The 23,709-nt window shown below is 31.9% G+C and overlaps 2 protein-coding genes across 7 annotated transcripts; one reads left to right on the forward strand and one right to left on the reverse strand.

Annotated features, from left to right (window-relative positions):
• Positions 1–1,823: 1,823 nt before the first annotated feature.
• LOC118036798 (uncharacterized) lies at positions 1,824–7,170 on the reverse strand. 2 transcript variants are annotated; one of them, XM_035042628.2, is made up of 5 exons: positions 6,976–7,152; positions 6,669–6,856; positions 4,227–4,445; positions 2,166–2,396; positions 1,824–2,059 (listed from the first exon to the last, which is right to left on the reverse strand). In XM_035042628.2, the coding sequence occupies exons 1-4, from the start codon at positions 7,037–7,039 to the stop codon at positions 2,175–2,177; spliced, it is 693 nt and encodes a 230-aa protein (XP_034898519.1). In that variant the 5' UTR covers positions 7,040–7,152; the 3' UTR covers positions 1,824–2,059; positions 2,166–2,174. The 2 variants fall into 2 exon arrangements, with proteins under 2 accessions (XP_034898519.1, XP_034898523.1); XM_035042632.2 differs by lacking the exons at positions 1,824–2,059; positions 2,166–2,396 and adding an exon at positions 2,449–2,920 and having other exon boundaries at positions 6,976–7,170.
• An 8,076-nt stretch (positions 7,171–15,246) lies between these two features.
• On the forward strand, positions 15,247–23,378 carry LOC118036777 (uncharacterized). Of its 5 annotated transcripts, none has more exons than XR_012169686.1 (7): positions 15,247–15,432; positions 15,519–15,607; positions 15,953–16,143; positions 16,815–17,033; positions 17,411–17,634; positions 18,049–20,889; positions 21,737–23,378. XR_012169686.1 is itself a non-coding variant. In XM_035042599.2 (6 exons), the coding sequence occupies exons 2-6, from the start codon at positions 15,529–15,531 to the stop codon at positions 18,053–18,055; spliced, it is 720 nt and encodes a 239-aa protein (XP_034898490.1). In that variant the 5' UTR covers positions 15,247–15,432; positions 15,519–15,528; the 3' UTR covers positions 18,056–23,378. The 5 variants fall into 5 exon arrangements, 2 of the variants coding, with proteins under 2 accessions (XP_034898490.1, XP_034898491.1); XR_004685446.2 differs by having other exon boundaries at positions 18,049–20,421; positions 20,562–23,378; XR_004685445.2 differs by having other exon boundaries at positions 18,049–19,725; positions 20,562–23,377.
• Positions 23,379–23,709: the final 331 nt, after the last annotated feature.

A 23,709-nucleotide genomic window follows, 5' to 3' on the forward strand; every position in this document is an offset into this window, starting at 1 on the left:
AGAACCTTAAAAACTCGAAAAAATCTATGATTTTTGTCCGGTTTGCCGATGAAAAAACAAAAGAACAATTACAATTAAAGAATCATTAAGAGAAAAAGCCGTCTTGGATAATCATGAAGTTGATGCTATACGACAAGTAGCAAGACGCGGTTTTGTGGAGCCATGAACGAAGAGCGAGGACCTGTTGCCAATTGCAATAGAGAACTACATTGCGTGTGGGTCCACCGACTGACAACCCACTGCTCTAGACTGGGAATAAAAGAGCCATTCATCATTCTCAACACAAGTATTTTATTTTTTTATTAAAATAAAATATTTCAGTTTTAAAATATTTTAACGTTTCATTTCAAGATTGTACTGTTTATACATACATATAAATATATATATATATATATATATATATATAAACAAATATAATTTAAATTTAAAATAAATTAATTATAAATTATGCAATATAAATATAATGTTAAACAAATATAATTTTAAAATTTAAAATATTTCTAAATAGAATAGATCTTTAACTTAAAGTAATTCAACTTAAATAAAATATCAAAATATTATGAAATTAAAATGTTTTAACACAAATATTTTAAATATAAAGCTAGGTCAATGTTATCAAAATTAATGGGATCTAAAGCATTTTTTATTGTGCTCAAATTCCTACAAAGTATAAACTTGAAAAAAACAACATGAATATAAACCATATATATTAGTGATAAATATAATTTTAAAAAATTAATATCATTGTTAATAAAAATAATAATAATTATTATCAATATTATTATTAATATCATTATTATTGAAAATAGTAATGAAAAAGAGTTTTTTTTATACTTGGGTAATTTAATTAATTAAATTGAATTAGGTTTAATTTAATTCAATGGCTTTTCAAGACTGGAACATAATATGTTGAATGAAACTAGAACATTCCGGACGAAATTTAGCTGAAAAATCCGGAACGGACAGATATTTGAAATGAGATGAAAAGTGTTCTGTTTTTTGAATTAAAATGAAATATTCCGACCATTCGAGACGAAACGGAATGAAATTAACAGCCTTGATCTCAACTAGCTTTAGATCATTTTCATGTACAAATTAGACCAATAAATTATTGTTTGAAATTTTTCTTTGTTCTTTTCTAGTTATTTTAGGATTTTTTTATGTTTTAGAATTTTATTTATTTTATATTTTACTAAGCTAGGGTAAAATTATCTCATGCTCAAACAATCGTAGTTGTTATTTATTATTATTATTTTTTTTATCGAATATTGATTATTTAAATTATTAATATTCAAAACTTTTACTCTTGAGTTTTTTTTTTACAGTTTAGAGTTATAATGTTTTTTGTTGACAACATCTTTCTACCTGCGATAAAAGAGTATTCTTAGGGATCAAAAGGTAGCAGAAAAAAACCTAATACATAGATTTGATTGGTTGATCAACTATCAAGGAGAGGCACAAGCAAAGATGGTAATGGAGAGAGGGAGGTGCCTGGAGGCTAGCTTCACTCGGCGAACCAAACCTAGATCTATTTATTATTATTATTATTAAATGGGACCCATATAGGGATCATGGTTATACGATAGGCAAAAAAAAAAAAAAAAAAAGACTTTGAAATAAGATTTTTAAATATCAAAATCGGATGAAAAATAACATATGAAGTTATTTAAACAGGAGCTAAACCGACCCTGCAGCTAGTTAATAAAAACCTAAACCAAATAAAACTGAAGAAACATAATTAAAAAAACACTCCGAACAAAAACTATTGATTGTAAGAGCTAAAAATATGAAACGACATGTTGATTCGAACATGAGGCAACACATTCAGCAACTGGAATTATAATATATTAATAGAAGTTGGCAAATATGCACATACGTACATTAACAATGATAATATATGGTTCCATGGACTCTTCAGGCAATTATTTTATATTCTTTTGTTTAATCTCTTACACTTCAGGTGCCTGAAACATATATATTACCACAGGTTGTAGTGAAATAAAGCGTGCAGAACTGCGAGCGGCGGGAGACCTCTCTCTTTGTTGTAAACGTTCCGCTTCTGTGGATCAAACATCTTTTTCAGTCATCAGAATATATAATAACTATATTGCGAAGCAATTAATTCTGAAAATTTGCATGAACTGCAGCATTGAACTAACCAGTACCTTGTGATGCTAGTTCTGCGGTCCAAGCTGGTCCTTCTCGTTGTTTATCTTTTCACATAAAGCATCGACTATCACTTGCAAGGAGTTTTTTTCATTTTCTAACAGAGCAATTTTCGCTCGAAGCTGAATTACACTCAAGCTTTCTGGATTGTTGATTTTTCTCGTTAATAGATTAATGTCATGTTTGAGCTCTGCATTTTCACGCTGGAGATCTTTATCATCGGAGCCACCCTGACCAAAAAATGATTAAAATAATAATGAATAGTTACCCTATATATAAAATGAGTCAATCAAAGAAAAACACTTTTGATCAGAATGTCATCAGCCTCGTTTTTCTATCTATTAAGATCTGTTTTGACGTAAGATTTCTAGGAAAAAATTGACGCGAGAATCCAGTATGAATTTGTTGCTCGGAAGAGATCCTAACGTGGTTAATCCTGTAAGACCAAGTGACCGTATAGGGCATATAAATAGAAGAACCGGGATAACCTATGACTTGCCTGTCTATGTCCCCGAAAGGATAATTAAATCAACAATCTAACAGCACCTGGCCTTCAACTTTTGAGGAACATACACGGTCGCCGTCCAGGAGAAAGCAGGAGCCCCTTTTCTCGAAACATAGTCTGTTGAAATCGAATCTCATGGCTGATCACCTTATGCGGGTTGAACTCACGGGCCAAAGTCAAATGACATTCCGGCAAAAGGAACCAAGGTTTGGGCTTTGAACATACAGGGTAGTTCTCAAACTTAAGCACCTGAACATGTAAACCTAAATATTTAAGCTAAGTAACATTTCAAGATATGATTAATTTAATTTTTATTAATTAATGGTAAAATTTAAATTCATGAATATTTAGTTATCAAAACCCTGACTCAACTCAAAAGGGCCAGAAGAGATTCTAATATATGATTCTCTTTCATTTCTATTAATCCCTTCTTTTCTGAAAGGGAAAATGTTGTAGACAGACACTTTGAGGAGGTAATTTCTGTAGTTCTTCAAGTAATCAAGCAGCAAGTTCAGTCTTTTCATGTGAAGGGGCGACTTTAACAAGTTTCACTCAAATGAAAAGCAGGGATTTCTTTCTTGCTGGAATTCCTAGTCAAACGGATCGCCGGAATCTAGGGCCAAAATTTGGATTCTCTCTTTGAAATGTTCTGACTAATGTCAGTTTGTCGCTGGAGATAGCTTTGAAATGCTATCTCAATTGAAATCTTTGAGATGGGATGCAACTGGTTACACAGTGAAGGGGAATTACAGGAGCACCGCGGTGGTGGAGAAGCACTACCTTGGAGAAGTAAATTAGTTTCCACTAGTCAATTTCATTATGCAGGTGGCTTTGATAAAGTAGTGTATCAAAGGATAGACTGCTATAAAAAGCAAGTAATTCGTTGGGGAAAGAGAATTAGAAGGCTCTCAATTAGTGAGGTCAAGGCTTGGCTATGATGACAAACTGCTACTCGCTCTTGACCCTCGCTATTCTTTTGAGAAACTACGCTTCCAATAAATTCCTTTTTAGTTAAACCAAAATCGGAGAAGGTGAGATCAACAAATGCTGGTTAGCGTAGCATGCTCTGCTTTCTCCAAATCCTTCTGCTGCTAGGGCTCTCAGATGAACTCCTACTTCCTTTCATATTGAGTAGGGAGGCAGATCCTGAACTTGGAAATAATTCTCCTCAAATGACATTTATACGGCGGATTCATGACTGGAATATGGAGCTCTTTTTGTTCCAGTAGTTGAAGCTCTGTACCCCCAGAGGTACACGAGTGATTTCATGCTCTATTAAGCACTTCCATTCTCAAATGCCCTTCAACGATAGGTCAAGATCACGGACTATCCACGTTAAAAAATAAGTTGCAATTGAAGGGAGTGTTGGTGAAATTATTTCATATGAAATAATTACAAGAAAACAAAAAAAATCTATAAAAAAGTGAGGATTTACTTTCTCTAATCCTATTCTTCTATTAAAACCTCTACTGAGTTATTTATTTATTGTTGTTTATAGACCTGAAAGTAGTTTTGTAAGGCAGATAGCAAGGGAAGAAAATGGAGAAACACTTACTAGTCGTTTCGAGAGCACTTCCACAACCGTGTTTTGTCTATGCAGCTGGCTCTTTATTTGGCCAAATTCCTTTTCAAGTTGTTTCATCCCATCTTTTTGATGTTGCAAAGTTTGTACCAGCTGCGTTCCTTCATTTTTTAAATAATTATTCTCTCTCCTTAAACCATCATTTTCTTTGGTGAGTGCATCCAATTTTGTCTCGGTCTTCTTTTTCATTTCCTGCACAAAAGAAACAAATAGATTAGAGAGAAAAACATAAATATAGAAGAATAAATTGTTCTGTTGTCATACTTAAGAGTGAGCATTGGTTATGTTAGTGCTAGCATGAAAGATTTATAAGAGTATTATAAAGTTCAAAAGATTATTTTAATTTAATAATTTAAATTATTAAATAAGATTTCAATATATAATTTATATTAGTTACTATGTATATAATAAGTAAATATTTTATTTATATGAAATGATTTGTAACTTGTATGTGGATATATATATATTACTAAAATAATTATTAAGTTTAAAAAATAAAAATAAAATATATAGGGTATTAGCATAGACATACTCATCACTAATATATATTAACTCAATAAAAAATTTATAAATACAATGAAAAATACACAAAAAGTATATTATAACATTATTTGTCTCGCAAATTGCATTACAAGGCTTTGAAACTGAGTATTGTATAACACTATGATCTTAATATATGTGTGTATAAAAAATAATAATAAAGAAATTAAGTCATCTTTTTTAACTAAAAAAAGCCGCCCAAAAAAGTAGTTAATTATCCTTTGCGTTATATTGTTTTTAGAACGAAACCGTTTTCTTTTAAATAATACATAATTTGATTTAAAACTAAAATATGTGAGAAAAACACTATATAGTTTAATTTTAAACCAGATTTAATTGTGCTTTAAAAGAAAAGAGAGAGAGAAATGCTAATCTATGAATCTAGTGTCTATAAACTCGGTAGGTAGGTGTTTTCTTTTTTCTTTCTTTCTTTTTTTTTAAAAAAAAAACATGGCAGTAGCTGCGTTTACTTGGTCCTTTTTGTTTTATTATTATTCAATCAAGGTTATCCCCGAGGCTTTTTGACCTGAGAATAATTCCCTTTCAAGCGGGAGCATGAAGGTGAAAGCATATTTTTAAAACTCGATCCGGTGGAAGGCTCGATTTAAGATTTGAGTTTTAGATTTTGATTGGGTTATAAAATTTTAATCAGGTTGATAGATTGGTCGAATCAATTTTTTTAAATCAAAATGACATCGTTTTAGTAAAAAAAAAATAAAAGTTAACGGGTTTGTAGTTGGGTCAACCGGATCACACCAAATTTTTTTTTCCTTTATTTTTTTTTCAACCCGGCCCAGTTTGAGCCCCGAATCAGCCAGGTCACGAGTCGACCTGTCGAGCCGGGTTTCAAAACTATGGGTGAAAGTATAGTTTTGAAATCTGTTTTGGTTTAATAGGTTAATTTGAAATTTGATCAACTTGGGGCTGGAACCAGATTGGATTGAAGAAAAAATAGAAAAAGAAAAAACCTGGTGTGACCCGGCAACCCGATTACAACCTGTTGATTTTTTTTTTTTTACAAAAATGACATCATTTTGATTTTTAAAAAAAAAATTGACCTGAACGACTCGGTCAAAACCCAGAACCCGGATCTTAAACCGGACCAGATCTAAAAACTATGGATGAAAGCCCTCGCAAACAAGATTTTATTTAGGAATGAGGTCAAAATTGTGTGTTTTTTTTTTTAATTTTTTATATTATTTTGATGTACTTATCTAAAAAGTAATTTTAATAAAATTTTAAAAAAATATTATTTTAATATATTTCTTTTAAAAAAAAAAACACATTAACAATTACCATAACCACTACCGGCACAAATAAGTCACTTTCACCACCTCAACTAATTGTTTGTAGTTTACATTCTTTTTATTCTATATATATATATATATATATATATATTATATATATATATATATATATATATATATATATATATATATATATAATGAGTTATGTCATGCTTTCAAGTTTCAACGAATTCTGGATCCCAACAAAAAAATACTTTTCATAATTAGTAGCTTTTGAATTCGAGTCACAATTTGTTTAAATAATTTTCATATTTTAAGAGAAAATAAAAGTTATTTTTCATAGTTCTTTGATTCCAATTATTATGAGATAAAAAGGATGGATTTATTTTTTCAAAAAATATGTTAATTTTCTACTCAAATTTAAAAGTAATATGTTCGTATTAATTCAACACAAATTATTTCCATTCACTTCAAAAAAAAGAAAAAGGAAACAACTTAAATCAATTACGTACTCCATAGATAATAAGCAAACAGGACCTCGATCTACATATTAATTAGAGAACGAAACAATCGAGTTGAGATTCTGCTATGAATCGAAACAGAGAAGAGAATAGGGGTCTGATCTGACCTTGCATCGTTCACGATATGCCTTGTCAACCTGTCTTTTCTTCTCAGCTGCTGTATCTCTAGTAGCTCCAGAAACTTTTCTCTTACGATCAGTATCAGTTGTGTTTTGAAACGGATTAATAGCTAGTTCGGCCGACGACGCCGCCACACTAGGAGCTGGTTCCAAGAACACCGATGCATTCAATTCCCCTGCGTTTTAAATTTTATAAACGAACAAGAACCTTTAGAGAAGCAAGCAAGATGGATGCGGAATTGGTCAAAAGAAAACGCAATATTGTGGGGATGATTGAGCTGCGATTTCCACTTACTGTCTATATCGAAGAGATCCTGAAAATAGTTTCTTTTCCAGAAGCTGGCAGTGGCACCCTCCATTTCATAGGATTCGCCTTCTGTGGAGGGAGATGAAGAGACTTCGGTTCTTGAAAATAAAAAAATCGAGATTATCAGAAAACTTGGGAGCCAGACTGCTCACTCAAATCGCGCGAAAGCCATTCGATATCGCACGTCCACTTTGGAAAATTGGACGACTTCGCTCAGACAACTCCATGGGCCCCGTTAGTTGTTGTTTAGAATTACAGAAACTTGGATCGAACGCCACGTGTTAGACCGCCGCCCAATAATATAATTATTTTAATTCTCCATCCAAGAATTTTCTAAGAAATAGTAGTTTAAATATCGTTTCTTCTTTGCTTTAGAAAAACACTAGCAGCCTTAAACTCTCTCTTTTCTTTTCTTTTTAATATAAAACAAAACTTTTTAAGATATAAAATTAGTTTATATATATAATTGATCTGTTAGTTTCAAGGTTACTGAAGCTGAGGGCATTTAAGTTATTTAGTTAGTTTTTGTTGAGATAGTAAAATATCAAAAACCAACAACACATCATCTACCAAGCTGGATAACATGTCATCAGTTAAAAAAAAAACACGTAGTCCGCCATTAAGGAACAACATGCTATGCTAGGATCATTTATACATAGGCCTTTCCTTGTAGCCCACTGGCATGCGGGCCATTTTATTTTCATTTTTTTGCATTTCCATTTTTTAATCTATTTTTTTTTTATTAATAACCTCTTTTAAATTTAAATTTTATTTATATATTAATTGATGTTTTGAATTGTTTCTATAATTTATTTTTGAATTTTTTTATCATCTCAAATTTTTAAATAAACAAGTTATAATTGTATGTTTATTTATAAGAACGAAAATCATATATATTTAATGAGTACAATTAACCTCCAAAATAAAATAAAATATTTACAGTCCATCAATTTTTTCCTCCCACAATTTTTATGATTATTATTTGATTTATGAATTTATGAATTTTTTATTTATTCTATTAAACATGAATATTGTCTTTATATTTTTTTAATTAAAAAATTTGTGAAACCAAAAATTTCATTTATAATGTTGTAGCTTTTATTTGTTGTTAAAAATACTTTAAAATCCTACTTGAATCGTAGGGTGAGTATAAATTAACTTGCTTTTAAATATAATTTATAAATTTACAATAGCGTGATATTGATATTATAATTGAAAAAAAAAAACTAAAGGAGAAGGATAAATTATTGTAGCTATAGTTGTTCATTGTGATTTGATGAAATTACCCCTGGGATTTGAGGAAAGGTGGTCTTTAATATTTTGTGTATGGTTAGGTTAGTAATTTTATTTTTTTATACAAAGTAAAATTATTGTTTTATCCCTACAATAATAATAATAATAATAATAATAATAATAATAATAATAATAACTAATACCTAACAATCATTGGTATTACACTCTTTTTATTTTTATTTTTCAAAATAGTGAATTACTTTATTACTCTTGAAAAGAAAATTAATGTAACTCTCTCGTAAAGGCTTTTCTGAGCATGTATAGTACGTGAGTGGATGGATCCCACATCCTTTAGGAGAGGGGTGCTAAGTCGTCGACCACTAAACACTATCTTTATACGGTAGTGTTTGAGAGGCCTTAATACCCCCTCCATGATGAAACAACATGTGTGTCATAATTTAATTTTTTATCTTTTTTATTTTAATTATTATTATTATTATTATCATTTTATTTATTGAAAATGATAAAACAAAATGATGAAAAAATGATGATGAAAAACAAGTAAAAATAAAATAAATTAAGCATGAATTAGAATTTGGGTTAAGGGCAACATGATTGGAAGTTTAAAGATTTAATTAAACACTTGATTAGTTTAAGTAATCAAATCAAGGGATTAATTGGAGAATTGATAAGTTTTGAGACTTAATTGAGCTTGGAATTAATTGAATTAATCAAATCAAGGGCTTAATTGGAGAATTGATAAGTTTTGACACTTAATTGAGCTTGGAATTAATTTAATTAATGAAATCAGGGACTTAATTGAAGAAATACCAAAGTTTGGGGTTAATTGGGGGGCACAATTGCAACAAATTAAAGTCTAAGGACTAACTTGTAAAAGGCTCTGAAATGCAGGGGTCCAATTACAATTTAACTAGGGGCTTAATTAAAAAACTTTTAAAACTTCAAGGGCCAAAACACAAATAATCATTAACACCAAAACAACATCGTCTGTGGGGATGCATTGTTCATCTTCTTCAACGGACGCCCACCGCCACCATTACACCTGTAATCAATGGTTGGAAGAAACGACATTGATATCTGCTTATAAAAGCCAGAGAATGAAAGGTCACAGGGAAGAGGAGGAAAAAACAAAGGCAGAACCGAGAGGAGAAAAACAGAAAAAAAACAGAAGGGGAAGAGAAACAACAAAAAAGAGAGAGAGAGAGAAAAACCAGAGGGAGCTTACGTTTAACAGGCAGAACATCATGCCTTTATTACCATCTCCTTCGTCCTGAGTAGGGGGGGACCGAGAGAAACTAGGGTAGTAGACTTTCATTCCCCTGTTTCTTCTTAAAGAAATAGAGGCCGTCCTCTGGCTTTATAAAAGCCAGAGAAGGCCACGGGAGAAAAGGGATCACTACCTTCTTTATCTCTAACACTAGAGATGGAAGACGGAGAGAGAACAAAGAGACGATAAAGAAAGAAACGAACACCAAAAAAAAAAAACACAGGGGACGAGCAAGAACACATAACATGAAGGAATGAACAACAAAAGGGAGACCTGGAAACACAAACAGAGTTGGACGAACACAAGCAAACCAGGAGAAAAAGAGGAAAACCAGAGGAGCAGACAAAAAGCAGTAACAGAGAGGAGTAACGCTGGTCAGTTGTCATCCTTGTCTTCAAGTGCAACGACAAGTAAGTTTTATTAGCTGGAATTATTCGTAGTGGAACTTTTACCAACGCTAGAGTTGAAATTATTCATAGTTTGTAGTGAAACTTTTACCAACACCAGAGTTGGAATTATTTGTGGTGGAATATTTACTAATACCAGAGTTGGAAGTATTCGAGATAGAATATTCACTGGCGCCAGAGTCAGAAATATTATAAACAAATCATCATAGCATAAGCTAATAAATGTTTAGCAATTTAAGACAAAACTAGCAATGTAGTCTACCTTAGGCAGAACGTTTAAGGGGTGATAATATCTTTCCTTTCACGTAATCAGTCCCGTACCATAGAATCTCTGTTGACCAGTCAGGGTTCCTAGTGATTATAATACTAGGTGGCGACTACTTAAATAAAATCTTTTTCCTAAAAGAACAAGATGCCAAATATCTGTTTTTTTTTTCACAATCAAGAAAAATTTTAAGGCCTTTGCAATGTCGGGTGTGATAATATGCATCAATGATAATGTTTGTAAGGTCTCGGCTTCCCCTCTACGATGAGCGACGTGTGCACTAGATGTGTGTCTGGTTTGTCATCGACATCCTTTTTTTTAATTTTCTTTCTCTCCTCCTTGAATTCAACATTAACCTATATAAAAATTCAAACCAGCCCCTGCAATTTATTTTTCCTTGGCATTTGATCTCTATCATTTTAATTATTTTTTTTTTTTATTTTGAATATTCTTTTACATTATAAATATTTTTTAATTTTACCTCCTACTATTTTTTAGTCTTTCAAATTTTATCTCTATTTTTTTTTAATTGTCATGTGTTTTGTTTGTGATTATTTTTTAGATTTTTTTTTATAATTTTATCTTTCTTAAGTTTTTGTTTTTATCAAATTTGATCTCCTTTTTTTTATTGCTATCTTTTTTGCTTTGACAAGTTTTTTAGATTGATATTTTTTTCATGATTTTATCTTTCAAATTAAATTGGTTGATAATTAAGTTTTTTGATTGAGCTCGGTTCCAAGATTTTCACACGTTGTGAGTTTTAGAGATTAAACCAAGTTTATGAGGATTACCTAGTTTAAATTTTTTTCCTCTTTTTTAAGGCTGATTTTTTTTTTATCTATTTTTTTAGTTTAGTTTAGTTTAGTTTAGTTTTTTTTTTTTTTTTTTTTTTTTTTTTTTATGATTTGCTTTCTATGGGATTAGTCATGGATTCATGACAAGAGTCATTGATTTCAAAGCTTAAGGTGGTTTGAATTTTGATTTTGTCATTTTTTAAATTGTTTTATTGTAATTTCATCTTTGAACATTTTATTTATTGAAAATTGATCTTTGTACTTTCTTTTTCATTTCCTTTCTATTAGGTTATTTCAATCATGTGTCCACAATCACTAGTTAGGTTAGCAAGTTAACCCAAGTTTATTCATATTTTTTCCATTGTTTTTTTTTTAATTATTATTTTTTATTTTTCAACATTAGATTATTTGATAATTAAGTTTCATAATTTTATTCATTTTGCTTCCAAACTCAGTTACCTTGGTATCAAGACTATGTTAAAGATTTTACATCTTGATATGGGTGGGCTCGAATCGAGTTTTTTTTTTACCTTCTTTAATTATATTCTTCCTTGATTCTTTTCCTACAATATTTTATTTACTAGAGATTGAGCTTTAAACTTTTTTCTTTTTATTTTGCTTTCCATGGAGTTATTATGTTCTCTTTTGATTTATTAGGAATTGATAGTTGAATTTTATTTTTGTTCCCAACTTTTTTTTTTGGTATTATCTCAATCTTATGCTCATGATCGTGAAGTTTGCTAGTTAACTCGGTTTAATTGAGCTTATTTTTTTAATTTTCTTCAGTTTTGCTTTTTAATATTGAGTTTTTTTTATACTCTAGATGGGTTTAGATTGAATTTTTTTACCTTTTTTTTATATATTTTTTATTAGTTTCTTTATTATTATTGCATTTTTTATTCATAATATTTAAATTTAGAATTAATTACATTCTCAAATTTTTTTTTCCTTAATATTGTTTTTTAACATAAAAAAAAAAATAACCAGCCACAAAGCACGTGCCATGAGTCTAGTCGATTCTAAACTCTGTAAAACCAAATGAAATATTAATTTTTCTTAAAAAACAGTTCTCAAAACATAAATTACAAGAAACAAAGGAATCTTTAAAAAGGTTATCTTGTAATGACCTATTTCCCCGTATTCAAGAGGGAAAATACCGTATTAATTTTAGGATCGGACTATAATTTCCTTTAAGATCATGGAAGAAAATGAGGATTCTTAAAATTATAATATATTGTACAATAAATTGGGTGAAATAACCTCTCCACTTTGAAGCAAAGATAACTAGCGACCTCCGGTCCAATTAATCCATACACGGTGGCCAATTTATTAGTAATGGAGCTGGATTAATTTACAAGAGGCACATCTATCGTAGAAAAAGGGCCGAAAGCCCAACAAAGAAAAGGAGCCCCCCTTGTGGACTTTAAAATCCCCCAAGTACTTCTATCGTAGAATGGATTTAATTTATACAAGTGAATCGATTTAATAATTGAATCACTATTTCTGGAACAAATTTATTATTGTAAAATTCTATTAAAATTGTTTACTAGAAATAAAATAATTTTCTAAATTTATCCCTTTCACATCTCAACCTAAATAGATCTCTCCTTAACTTGACGGATATGCCACTTCCACCCTTTCAAAATCCAGGGTTTTAAGGAGAAAAATCTTACATGCTCGAGGCTCATATTTTGGTTACAGGGTTCAAGCTCAAAGTCATCAAAACCCAGATTTATTCGATCGCTATACTCTTCAAAAAAATGAAAATATAGAAAAGCCACCTCTAGCTCAAATATTCATATTTATTTCTCCGAATATTCCTCCGACTTTCTCAATCTATTATAAAAAATATTTCAAGAGCAACATTAAAAATAGTTACAGATGCACTGTAAGGCTTGAGAGCATCAGTTCTTGTAATTAAAATTCCTTACAAAGTGTAAACCAGATTGGTCCTTCACGAGAGACTCCACTGTAAGGTAAAATCAATGCTTGGGAATCAACTTACTTCTATCAAGCTGAGGCGTCATATCTAACAGTTCAGCCCCTCCTGTCCAATACAAATCGAGCGGATCCTTTAGCTGCTACCTGTTGTAAATTGAAAGCAAACAGAAATCAACTACATAATAGGATATAACAACGCAAACAAATAGGAGAGAAAATACTTCTGACGTCTCCATCCAAGAGATCGAGAAGGTCCGTTTATTAATTTATAATAAGGTCATGAAAGCATAACGAGAAAATATTTCAGGTAAATTGTGCGAAAACGCGCGATATAGAAAGAAATCAGGCGCACGACATGCTTGCATCATGAAGGTATCGAGCCATGACCATGACAAAAACAATCGTGCGATGGATGTAGTAGAAGTTAATTAAGGACAAGGACGTTGAGTTTAATAATAACAAAAAACAAAGAGGAGGCCACCAATGGCGCCACCCGATATCATAGCTAGCTAGTGCATAAGATCGGGGGGAAAAAAACCACCCTTTTCGTGTCCTAATTTGACAAGGGCCCACTTAATCAAAGGCGAGTCTTTTGGTAAAAAATGGACACTCTTTTGGGCATAATTTTCCACGTCAGTAGATAAAATGAAATAAAAATTCAATCCATTACCTTTCAAACGAGTACTGTTGCTGGCAGCTCGTCAGTACTCTCGATCGAGTTCCTCTTTGCTTTTTCTTTTTTTAATCTGTAAAACGATTTACAATATCAAATTTTGAAAGAAATGCGCATTAAGAGACCAAAAATCATATTTTTAAGTCATTATTTTCCTATATTAAACAAATAAAGTTAGATAACCATGAAGCTCTAGCAAAAAGAAAACACATAATATTGATATACAAAGGAGAGTAATTGTTTTTCTTAACCGAACTTATTGACAATAAAAAAAACCTTTCCACAAATAAATCAGTTAGTTTAAATTAAAAACACATCTCTCTCTTCAACTTGAAATAACGCGAACCATATATCAAATTACAGTGCCGATCAAGTGGTCCCATATTTCATTGTAATCATATAGTATACCAAGAGTGTGAATGGGTTTTAGGAGCACCTGTCTTTTTTCTTCATAGAAAGAGGCTTGTGGGTAGATTTTTAATTATTGGAGTGCTGGGAGTCGATTTCTTACCGCTGATGGTGCGTGCGTCGTTGGCACCGAGTACGTAACATTCAATAATGGTACGAGGCCCATGAGGAAGTGATCGACAACGTGCGAGGTGAAGCCTAATTGTTAAAGTGACAAATCTGGATCCTGTTTTAGGATATGTTCCAAGGTAACTGGAATTATGCGCTCGAGTATTATAATGGATTAGGGCATGGATTATACAAAATTCTTGGTAAGCAGACTGAAAGTTATTATGCCAAGTTTCAAGATTTGGTTCATAATGTTAAGAAAAGTGGACAGCTTGGATTTATACAATTCTTGAGAGTAATATCTTAGAAAGTAGATATCCTTAATACGTCCGCGCGCCTCTCTCATCATTTCTGCTTGATATAGCAGTAGAACGTTTAAATTTGCTATCATCATCACTAGTTTTAATTAAGTTATCATTTCTTCAATTACGAGAGATGTTTTGATGTTGAAGGAAAAAAACAAAAATCACATTATTACTTAAGAATATTCTAATGAAAAATAAAAAAATATTTAGAAATGTGGTTGCAGTTTTTTTTAAAATATTTTTTATGTTGAAATGTATTAAAATAATACTTTTTTTATTTTTTAAAAAATAATTTTTAAAATTAAGTCATTAAAAAGATCCAAAACATTCTAAAAAAATTAATTTTTAATAAATTTTTTTTATTAACAGGACAGAAAAATAACACATGATAATTTTTTTTTCTTGGACAGAAAAGGAAAAATAGTTAACAGGACAGAAAAGGAATAGGCGCGTTCAAAATACAATTAATTATTAAAATAACACATGATAATTTTTTTTTTGATGAGACAGTATAATTTAAAAATATCATAGTTAAAAAATGCGACATTTAATATAGTGTTACAGTTGATAACTAGTGTTTTGCTTGTTGGACCGACGCTTGCGGGGCCAATAGAGATGAGGTGGCCCATGAATGGTACGTCGAGAGATGATTTGACAGCGAGATGGATGAGCTCTCCAAGGCTAACAAAAGGCATCCTTGTTTCTCTCTTTCATATGTTTTACAAATTCGAAGGATGTCGTGCGATATCGCTCGATTTCACTCGACATGACCACACAACCTTTTCTTCAGTCTCTTTATAAAAAGCAATAACAGGAAAGTTTTTATTTTTTTTAACAACTTTTCCAGAAACAAACAAGGAGCATAGGTCTCCTTAAATTTTATTCAGTTTCCTTATAAAAAGTAATGAGAGAAAATTTGAAGTGATTTCGTTCGAGAAAACTAACACAGCTTGAGATCTTCTTATAAAAAGCACCCTCTCGTCAAATTTACGTAAAGCTAGCTAGCTGCCTGCTGCTGCAAAGGTTTTTATTGATTCAACTGTTTTGACTGTTCGTTAGTTCTTCAGAAGGTTGGCTCATGAGCTTCAATTGCTTTTCTTTTTCTCCAGAAAGCCAGCGATGGATCACGAAAGTCCGTGGCAACATCTCCTTGAAGCATCTCTACCTCCACCTGCTCCTGAATTTGAGGCTTATAATGGTAAGTGTATTTCTTCCATATATCCTCAGAGATTTATTTCATTTCATCTTTGCTTTAGAAAGCCGATTGATCCATTTCAGTTGGAATACTTGGATCTAGTAAGTTCATTTCACCCTGTATCTCATCTTTTATTATTACACATACCATCTGCTTCTCAAACCCACGGAGGAAAAATAACTATGCTGGTGAAGAAAGTATACATACATACATACATACATACAGGCGCGTGCGTTCACACACACGTGTACATACCAATACATGTTTCGGTAAATACCTGCTTCAAGAGTCTTGGTCTTTTATGTACTTAAAACACTGAGGGAGGAGCACCATATTCGTCGTTGACAGAATTTGAAACCGATCAGAAGGCAAGGGGAATTCAGCAAGCCTTTAACTACTTCTCGGCAGCACGCCCAGGTAGTTCTCATCAGTCTTCAAATATAACAGATACTGATAAGAAAGGACAGGATCTGGAAGCAACTAAAGATCAAGTTGCAAAGAAAAGAAAGATTGACAGGGCATATCGTGAACGATGCAAGGTAAACACCATCACCTATCTATTTACTCTCTTGTTGTCTTTTTCCTTAATTAATTTTTTTATTTCTAGTTCAAAGATCATGGCATCCAAGAGCATACGAATTGAATTTGTACGGATATTTTCTAGAGTAATGTACTTGAACCCAAATTGATCTTAGAAATCCAGTATGGGGCTTTGCTGCCTATTTATGTAAGCTTTCCTTTCTAATGAGCAGATGTAGGGCTATTCATTATGGTTTATATCTTAGTCAATACATGTTTAAATCCATTTTAATAATTAAATTAATGACTACAGAAGAATTATCAACCATAAATGCTAGTTAGTTAGGCCAAATAATGTAAACAATTTTCCTCGCCCCTATACAGGCTAGCCTTTTAGGCACTGCACTTAAACTAAGATAAAAATCATGGTCCTTGTGCGAAAATGAATTTAAGGTAAACGTGGATGGGTAATTTGAATAATCATAATCGTGTCCTTAAAGCATCATGTTAATGGAAAAATATATAAAAAATAGTTTCAGTTTAATGATTTCCCCTAAAAACCTTCAATGAGATGATGAGCAATTCTTCGTTCATTTAAACATTGCTCTTTTAGTAGAAAACTGGATCGTTTCATTTTTCTTTCAGGCTCATTAAGGCAAAAGAATTGAGAAACTTTCACTTTTCCTTGTAGAGAAACAAAATTGAGACCGAGAGAAACTTCGATCTGCGAAGGAAAGAAAACGATCGATTAAAAGGAGAGAATGCCTTCTTTAAAACGGAAGCAGTTCGGACTAGACAAACTTTGCAATCTCAAGAACAAGAGATGAAGCGGGTTAGGAAAACAATTGTTCTGCTGGAGGAGAAGCGTGATAAACAAAATACGGTTGTGGAGGTCCTTTCAAAGCGACTAGTAAGTGTTTTTCTATTGAAAAATTAATAATTTGTTTTTTGATTATTAGTTCTTTTTCTGTAATAAAACTGAATATGAAGAGTGGCAGACCTCATTCACTATTGGGATTATTGTACTTTTCATAACATATATATGAAGAGGAACTTTGCCGCTTTTAAATCTATTGATGGTTAATTACCCGCACCCCAAAAAAATAAAATTGTGCATTTCCTCCTACTAATTTTAGACTTCATGTCTACTTCGTTGCAATGATACATGCCTTCTACTTTTTGGAATTAAAGAACAATTATTCTACCTTTATTTGCTAGCTTTTGATTGGTCACTAACAAATTTTATCTACACCTTACTATTGTTTATTTTCTTTCCCTTGCTGACAGGCTGGTGCCAACGATACTGATCTTCAGCGTGAAAATACACAGCTCAAAAATAAAATTTTACTGTTAATGAGTCAAGTTAATGACCAAAACAGTTTGGATAAACTCCAGCTTCAAGAGAAGAATGCACAACTAGAACATGACAAGAGTTCGCTTGAAGTGATAGTTCAAGCATTATGTGAGATGATCAACAATGAGAAGGGCCATGAAGAGACCGTGCATCTAGAGTAAGTATTGAAGAGTTTATAACAAGATCAATAAATTAACAATGCTTGTGTGCACACATACACTCAGATTTAGGCAGTTTATGAATGAAAAAAATATTAGTTATTAAACTTGTTTATCAAGATTAAGTGTATTGAAGTTAGTTCAATGAATAATCATCCATATTAGAAATACTATGAATCTAGAAATACTATGAATTTAGTAGTATTATCAATCTAAGTAAGTATTGAAGAGTCTAATATTAATTAAGTGCTTTGAAGATTGTAAAAGACATTTTATAATGTCAATATCTATTGTATGAATTTGATAATGAAAGACGTGAGAGTATCATTGTTTAGTATATTGTATTCCATTAAATTGTGCGAGTAGTGATCCCTCTTTATTTTCTCATTGTTTTTCCAACAAATTGGTATCAGAGCTTGAGAGTAGATATGTCTTCCAGCAACAACAATTCTCAATTTCATATTCCCTGTTTTACCAAACAAAACTATGTGGTGTATTCAATACAAGGCACTACTAAGATCACAAGAGTTATGGGAGGTAGTTGAAGATGGTTATACTGAACCGGAATCAACAAGAGTAGAGGCAACAACAAGTAATGCAGAAAGACAAACATTGAGAGAATCAAGAAAGAAGGATAATAAGGTGTTATTCACCATTTATCAAGGACTCGATGAAGCAACTCTTGAGATGGTGGCACCAGCAAAGACGTCAAAGTGGGCATGGGAAATGTTTAACAAGACTTATAGTGGAGTTGAAAAGATAAAAAGGGTACAATTGTAAGCATTGAGAGGAGACTTTGAGAAGTTGAGTAAAGAAAGTAATGAGACAGTTTCATATTACTTCACCAAAGTAATCTATATGGTTTACCAGATAAGAAGGAATGGTGAAAATATTGATGATGTTCGTGTGATGGAGAAAATTGTGAGGTCCCTGGATTCAAAGTTTGATCATGTGGTCGTAGCAATTGAAGAATCAAAGAATTTGGAAGATATGACAGTAGAAGAATTAATGGGATCTCTGCAAGCCCATGGGTAGAAAATTGATAGAAGAGGAGAAGGAAGATCTCTTGAACAAGCATTGCAGACAAAGTTAACTATGAAGAATGTTAATGAATCTGGCAGAGGAGCATTTCAAAGAGGAAGGTTCATTCATTGAAGAGGAAGAGGAGGAAGATCATTTAGAAATCAAGAATCTTATGGAGCACGAAATCAAAATTTTAATTTCAAAGGCCGTGGTAGAAGTAGAGGAAGAAGTCATGGAGGATATTCAAATTGGAGGAATAATCATGCAAACGTGCAATGTTATAATTTTAAAGAGTATGGTCATTTTGCTTCAGATTGTTCATAACACAAATTTGAAGACAAGAATGTCAACTTTGCTGTGAAAGAAATTGATTATGAAGAGCCTACATTATTGTTGGCATGTGGAAAATTTGATGGCATTAACTCTAGCACCTGGTAGCTGGATACATGAACATCAAATCATATATATGGTATGAAGGAAGCATTTGTTGATATCGATGAAAGTTATAAAGGTAACATTACCTTTGGAGATCTTTCTCAAAGACCAGTTGAAGGAAGAGGCAAAATTCTTATTGAAATTAAGAATGGTGAGTAGAAGGTCATATCAAAAGTTTTTTATGTTCCAAACATGAAGAACAATATTCTGAGTTTGGGATAGTTTTTGGAGAAAGGCTTTGAATTGCAGATGAGAGATAAGAATCTAAGGATTTTTGACGAGTTTGGAGCTGCAATTGCTTCAGTTAAAATGACTAGAAAGAGGATGGTCTCTTTAGATCTGAGCATATATATGTCAAAATGTTTGAAGACAGAAATCTCTAACATGATGAATTTGTGGCATCTGCGATATGGATATTTGAACTGTGGATCACTTATGTTGATGAAGAAAAGCAAAATGGTTCTTGGAATACCACAGTTAGAGCACACAAGAAAAATGTGTGAAGTGTGTGTAATGGGAAAGTAGCACAGAAAGCCATTCCCAAAGAAAAGCTCAAGAGCATCTCAGACTCTCGACTTGGTGTATTCAGATGTGTGTGGCCCTATTTTGCCTACTTCAATTGGAGGAAACATGTATTTTCTCACTTTTACTAATGATTTTAGTGGAAATACATGGGTATATGTGTTAAAAGAAAAGAAAGAAGGGCTAAGCAAATTTAAGGAGTTTAAAAATTTAGTAGAAAAACAAAGTGAGTGTAAGCTAAAATGCTTATGAACAAATAGGGGATGAGAGTATATTTCTTGTGATTTTGATGATTATTGTAAGGAAAATGATATTGTTTATCAATTTACAATGCTACAGACTCCACAATAGAATGGAGTATCAGAGAGAAAAAAACAGAACTATTATGACTATGGTTAGATGTATGCTAAAAGAAAAAAATTGTCCAAAAAGTTTTGGGGAGATGCAGTTGTATGTGCTATGTATTTATTGAACAGATTTACAACAAAAAGATTTTAGAAGAGCACACTAGAAGAAGCATGGAGCATGAAGTAACCAAGAGTTGATCATTTGAAAATTTTGGTAGTGTTGCTTATGCCAAAATTCAAGAGGAAAGAAGAACTAAACTTGAAGATAAAAGTAAAAAATGCATACTGCTGGGATATGGCACATGGTTACAAATTGTACAATCTGATGACAAAGAAGATGATCATTTCAAGAGATGTGAAGTTTGATGAAGAGCAATGATGGAGCTGGAATTCTGAAAATCAACCACATAAACTAATTGTAGATGAAGAATAGATTCAGAAAGATGAATGAGAAATCATGTTAGCTCCATCCCCATCAACTAACAGTCTTGTTGGTCCTTTAAGCTAAAAAATAAGAAAAAAAAATAGCATACAAGAGATTTATGATGTAACAGAAAGAATCAATCTTGATGATGTTAATATGCTTTGCTTGTTTTCAGGAAATGATCCTATTACATTTGAAGAAGCATATCAAGAAGACAGATGGAAGAAAGCAATGAATGAGGAGATCAATTCCATAAAAAAAAAAAAAATAATACATGGGAATTGACAACATTTCTCGAAGGACACAATGCAATAGGAGAAAAGCAAAATGGTTCTTGGAATGTCAAAGTTAGAGCACACAAGAAAAATGTGTGAAGTGTGTGTAATGGGAAAGCAGCATAGAAAGCCATTCCCAAAGAAGAGCTCAAGAGCATCTCAGACTCTTGACTTGGTATATTCAGATGTGTGTGGTCCAATTTCACCTACTTTAATAGGAGGAAGCAGGTATTTTCTCACTTTTACTGATGATTTTAATGGAAATACATGTGTATATGTTTTAAAAGAAAAGAAAGAAGGGTTGAGCAAATTTAAAGAGTTTAAAAATTTAGTAGAAAAACAAAGTGAGTGTAAGCTAAAATGCTTAAGAACAAATAGGCGAGGAGAGTATATTTCTTGTGATTTTGATGATTATTGTAAGGAAAATGGTATTGTTCATCACCTCACAATGCCACAGACTCCATAATAGAATGAAATATCAGAAAGAAAAAATAGAATTATTATGAACATGGTTACATGTATGCTAAAAGAAAAAAAAAAATTGTGTAAAAGAGTTTTGGGGAGATGTAGTTGTATGTGCTATGTATTTGTTGAACAGATTTACAACAAAAAGATTTCAGAATATCACATAAAAAGAAGCATGGAGCATGAAGAAACCAAGAGTTGATCATTTGAGAATTTTTGGTAGTGTTGCTTATGCCAAAATTCAAGAGGAAAGAAGAACTAAACTTGAAGATAAAAGTCAGAAATGCATACTACTAGGATATGAAGAAAACTTGCATGATTACAAATTGTACAATCCGATGATAAAGAAGGTGATCATGTCAAAAGATGTGAAGTTTGATGAAGAGCAAGGATGGAGCTGGAATTCTGAAGATTAGCGACATAAACTAATTGTAGATGAAGAATAGATTTAGAAAGATGAATGAGAAATCATGTTAGCTCCATCTCCATCAACTAACAGTCTTCCTGGTCCTTCAAGCTCAACAACAAGAAAGACAGAGCATACAAAAGATTTATGATGTAACAGAAAGAATCAATCTTGATGATGTTAATATGCTTTGCTTGTTTTCAGGAAATAATCCTATTACATTTGAAGAAGTATATCAAGAAGACAGATGGAAGAAATCAATGAAGGAGGAGATCAATTCCATCATAAAAAATAATACATGGGAATTGACAACATTTCCCGAAGGACACAATGCAATGGGAGTAAAATGGATTTTCAAGACAAAGAGGAATGCGTAAGGAGAATTGAAAAACATAAAGCCAGATTAGTAGCGAAGGGGTACAAGCAACAATATGGAGTTGATTATGAAAATGTTTTTGTTCCAGTAGCGAGAATGGAAACAGTAAGATTGATGATTTCCCTGGCAGCTTAGAAAAGATGGAAGATGTTTTAGATGGATGTAAAGTCAACATTCTTGAACGACAACCTTGAAGAGGTAGTGTATTTAGAACAATTAGTTGGCTTTGTGGTAAAAGGAGAAGAATAGAAGGTTTGCAGATTGAAGAAAGCTTTTTATGGGTTTAAACAAGCACCAAGAGCATGGAACTCCAGGATTGATGGCTATCTTGGATTCACAAGATGCCCTTAAAAGCATGCATTATATGTGAAGAAAAGTTTACAAGGCAGAGTAATGTTTGTTTGTTTATATGTTGATGATATACTTTTCACAGGGGATGATCCAACTATGATTCAAGATTTCAAGCAATCTATGGTGAAGGAATTTGAAATGACGGACTTAGGTCTCATGGTCTATTTTCTGGGATTAAAGGTGAAGCAGTGCAGTGATGGAATATTCATTTAACAAGCCAAGTATGCAACAGAAGTTTTGAAGAAATTTGCTATGAAAGATTGTTGTCCAACAGACAATCTAGTTGAATATGGAACCAAGTTAACTAAAGAAGGAGAAAGAGATTTAGTTAATCCTGCATACTATAAAAGTATTGTGGGTTGCTTGCGTTATTTAACATGTACCAGACTAGATACTCTGTATGTAGTTGGCTTGATTAGCAGATATATGGAGAGGCCAAGAAGTTCACATTTGAAGATAACAAAGAGGATCCTCTGTTTTGTTAAAGGAACTGCAAGCTATGGATTATTTTATTCATCTTCGCAGAATTTTGAAATTACAGGTTACAATGACAGTGACTAGGTAGGAAGCTTGGAAAATAGAAAAAGCACAAATGAATTTATATTTTTTTATGGGAGAAACAACTTTCACGTGGACATCAAAGAAACAATCTATTGCGCATTATCCACATGTGAAGCAGAGTACATTGTTGCCGCATCATGTGTGTGTCATGCAATATGGCTAAGGAAACTGATGGAAGATTTGCAGCAGAAACAAAGCAAGGCTACACAAATCTTTGTTGATAACAAGTCTACTATAGCACTTGCAAAGAATCTAGTTCTTTATGAACGTTCAAAACATATTGATACTCAATTTCACTTCATTAGAGAGCACATAACAGAAGGTGATGTGGAGTTAGTTCATGTAAAAACTCATGAACAAATTTGAAGACATTCTTACAAAGCCATTGAAGACTGATGTGTTCTATTATTTGAAGAAGAATCTTGGAATCATGAAGATGGACAGAACAAGTTTAAGAGGGGAGAATGTTAGTTATTAAACTTCTTTATCAAGATCAAGTGTATTGAAGTTAGTTCAATGAATAATCATCCACATTAAAAATACTATCAATCTAGTAGTACTATGAATCTAGAGTAAGTATTAAAGAGTTTAATATTAATAAAGTACTTTGAAGATTATAAAGGACATTTTATAATGTCTATATATATATATATATATATATATATATATATATATTGTATGGATTTGATAAAAAAAAAGATGTGAGAGTAGTGATCCCTTATTTGTTTTGTCATTCTTTTTCCAACACAATATGCTTTTTATGTGAAAGGGAAAATTACAAAAACCAACCTTCAGTTGAAGCATACTTTGCATCTTCATATTAAATTTTTTTTCACTTTGTATCCTTTTTTTATATTTTTGAACTGTTTTAACCCAACCAATACTTTGC

Source organism: Populus alba, chromosome 1, assembly GCF_005239225.2.
Source record: "Populus alba chromosome 1, ASM523922v2, whole genome shotgun sequence".
Lineage (NCBI taxonomy): Eukaryota > Viridiplantae > Streptophyta > Magnoliopsida > Malpighiales > Salicaceae > Populus > Populus alba.

Excerpts from the sequence above, each read along its gene's own strand:
- LOC118036798 (XM_035042628.2), bottom strand. The coding sequence starts at position 7,039 with ATGGAGGGTGCCACTGCCAGCTTCTGGAAAAGAAACTATTTTCAGGAT. Across the intron at positions 6,857-6,975 it reads GGATCTCTTCGATATAGACA|GGGAATTGAATGCATCGGTG; the intron begins GTAAGTGGAAAT and ends TTTAAAACGCAG. Across the intron at positions 2,397-4,226 it reads AAGTGCTCTCGAAACGACTA|GGTGGCTCCGATGATAAAGA; the intron begins GTAAGTGTTTCT and ends TTTTTTGGTCAG.
- LOC118036777 (XM_035042599.2), top strand. The coding sequence starts at position 15,529 with ATGGATCACGAAAGTCCGTGGCAACATCTCCTTGAAGCATCTCTACCT. Across the intron at positions 16,144-16,814 it reads CATATCGTGAACGATGCAAG|AGAAACAAAATTGAGACCGA; the intron begins GTAAACACCATC and ends TTTTCCTTGTAG. Across the intron at positions 17,034-17,410 it reads AGGTCCTTTCAAAGCGACTA|GCTGGTGCCAACGATACTGA; the intron begins GTAAGTGTTTTT and ends CCTTGCTGACAG.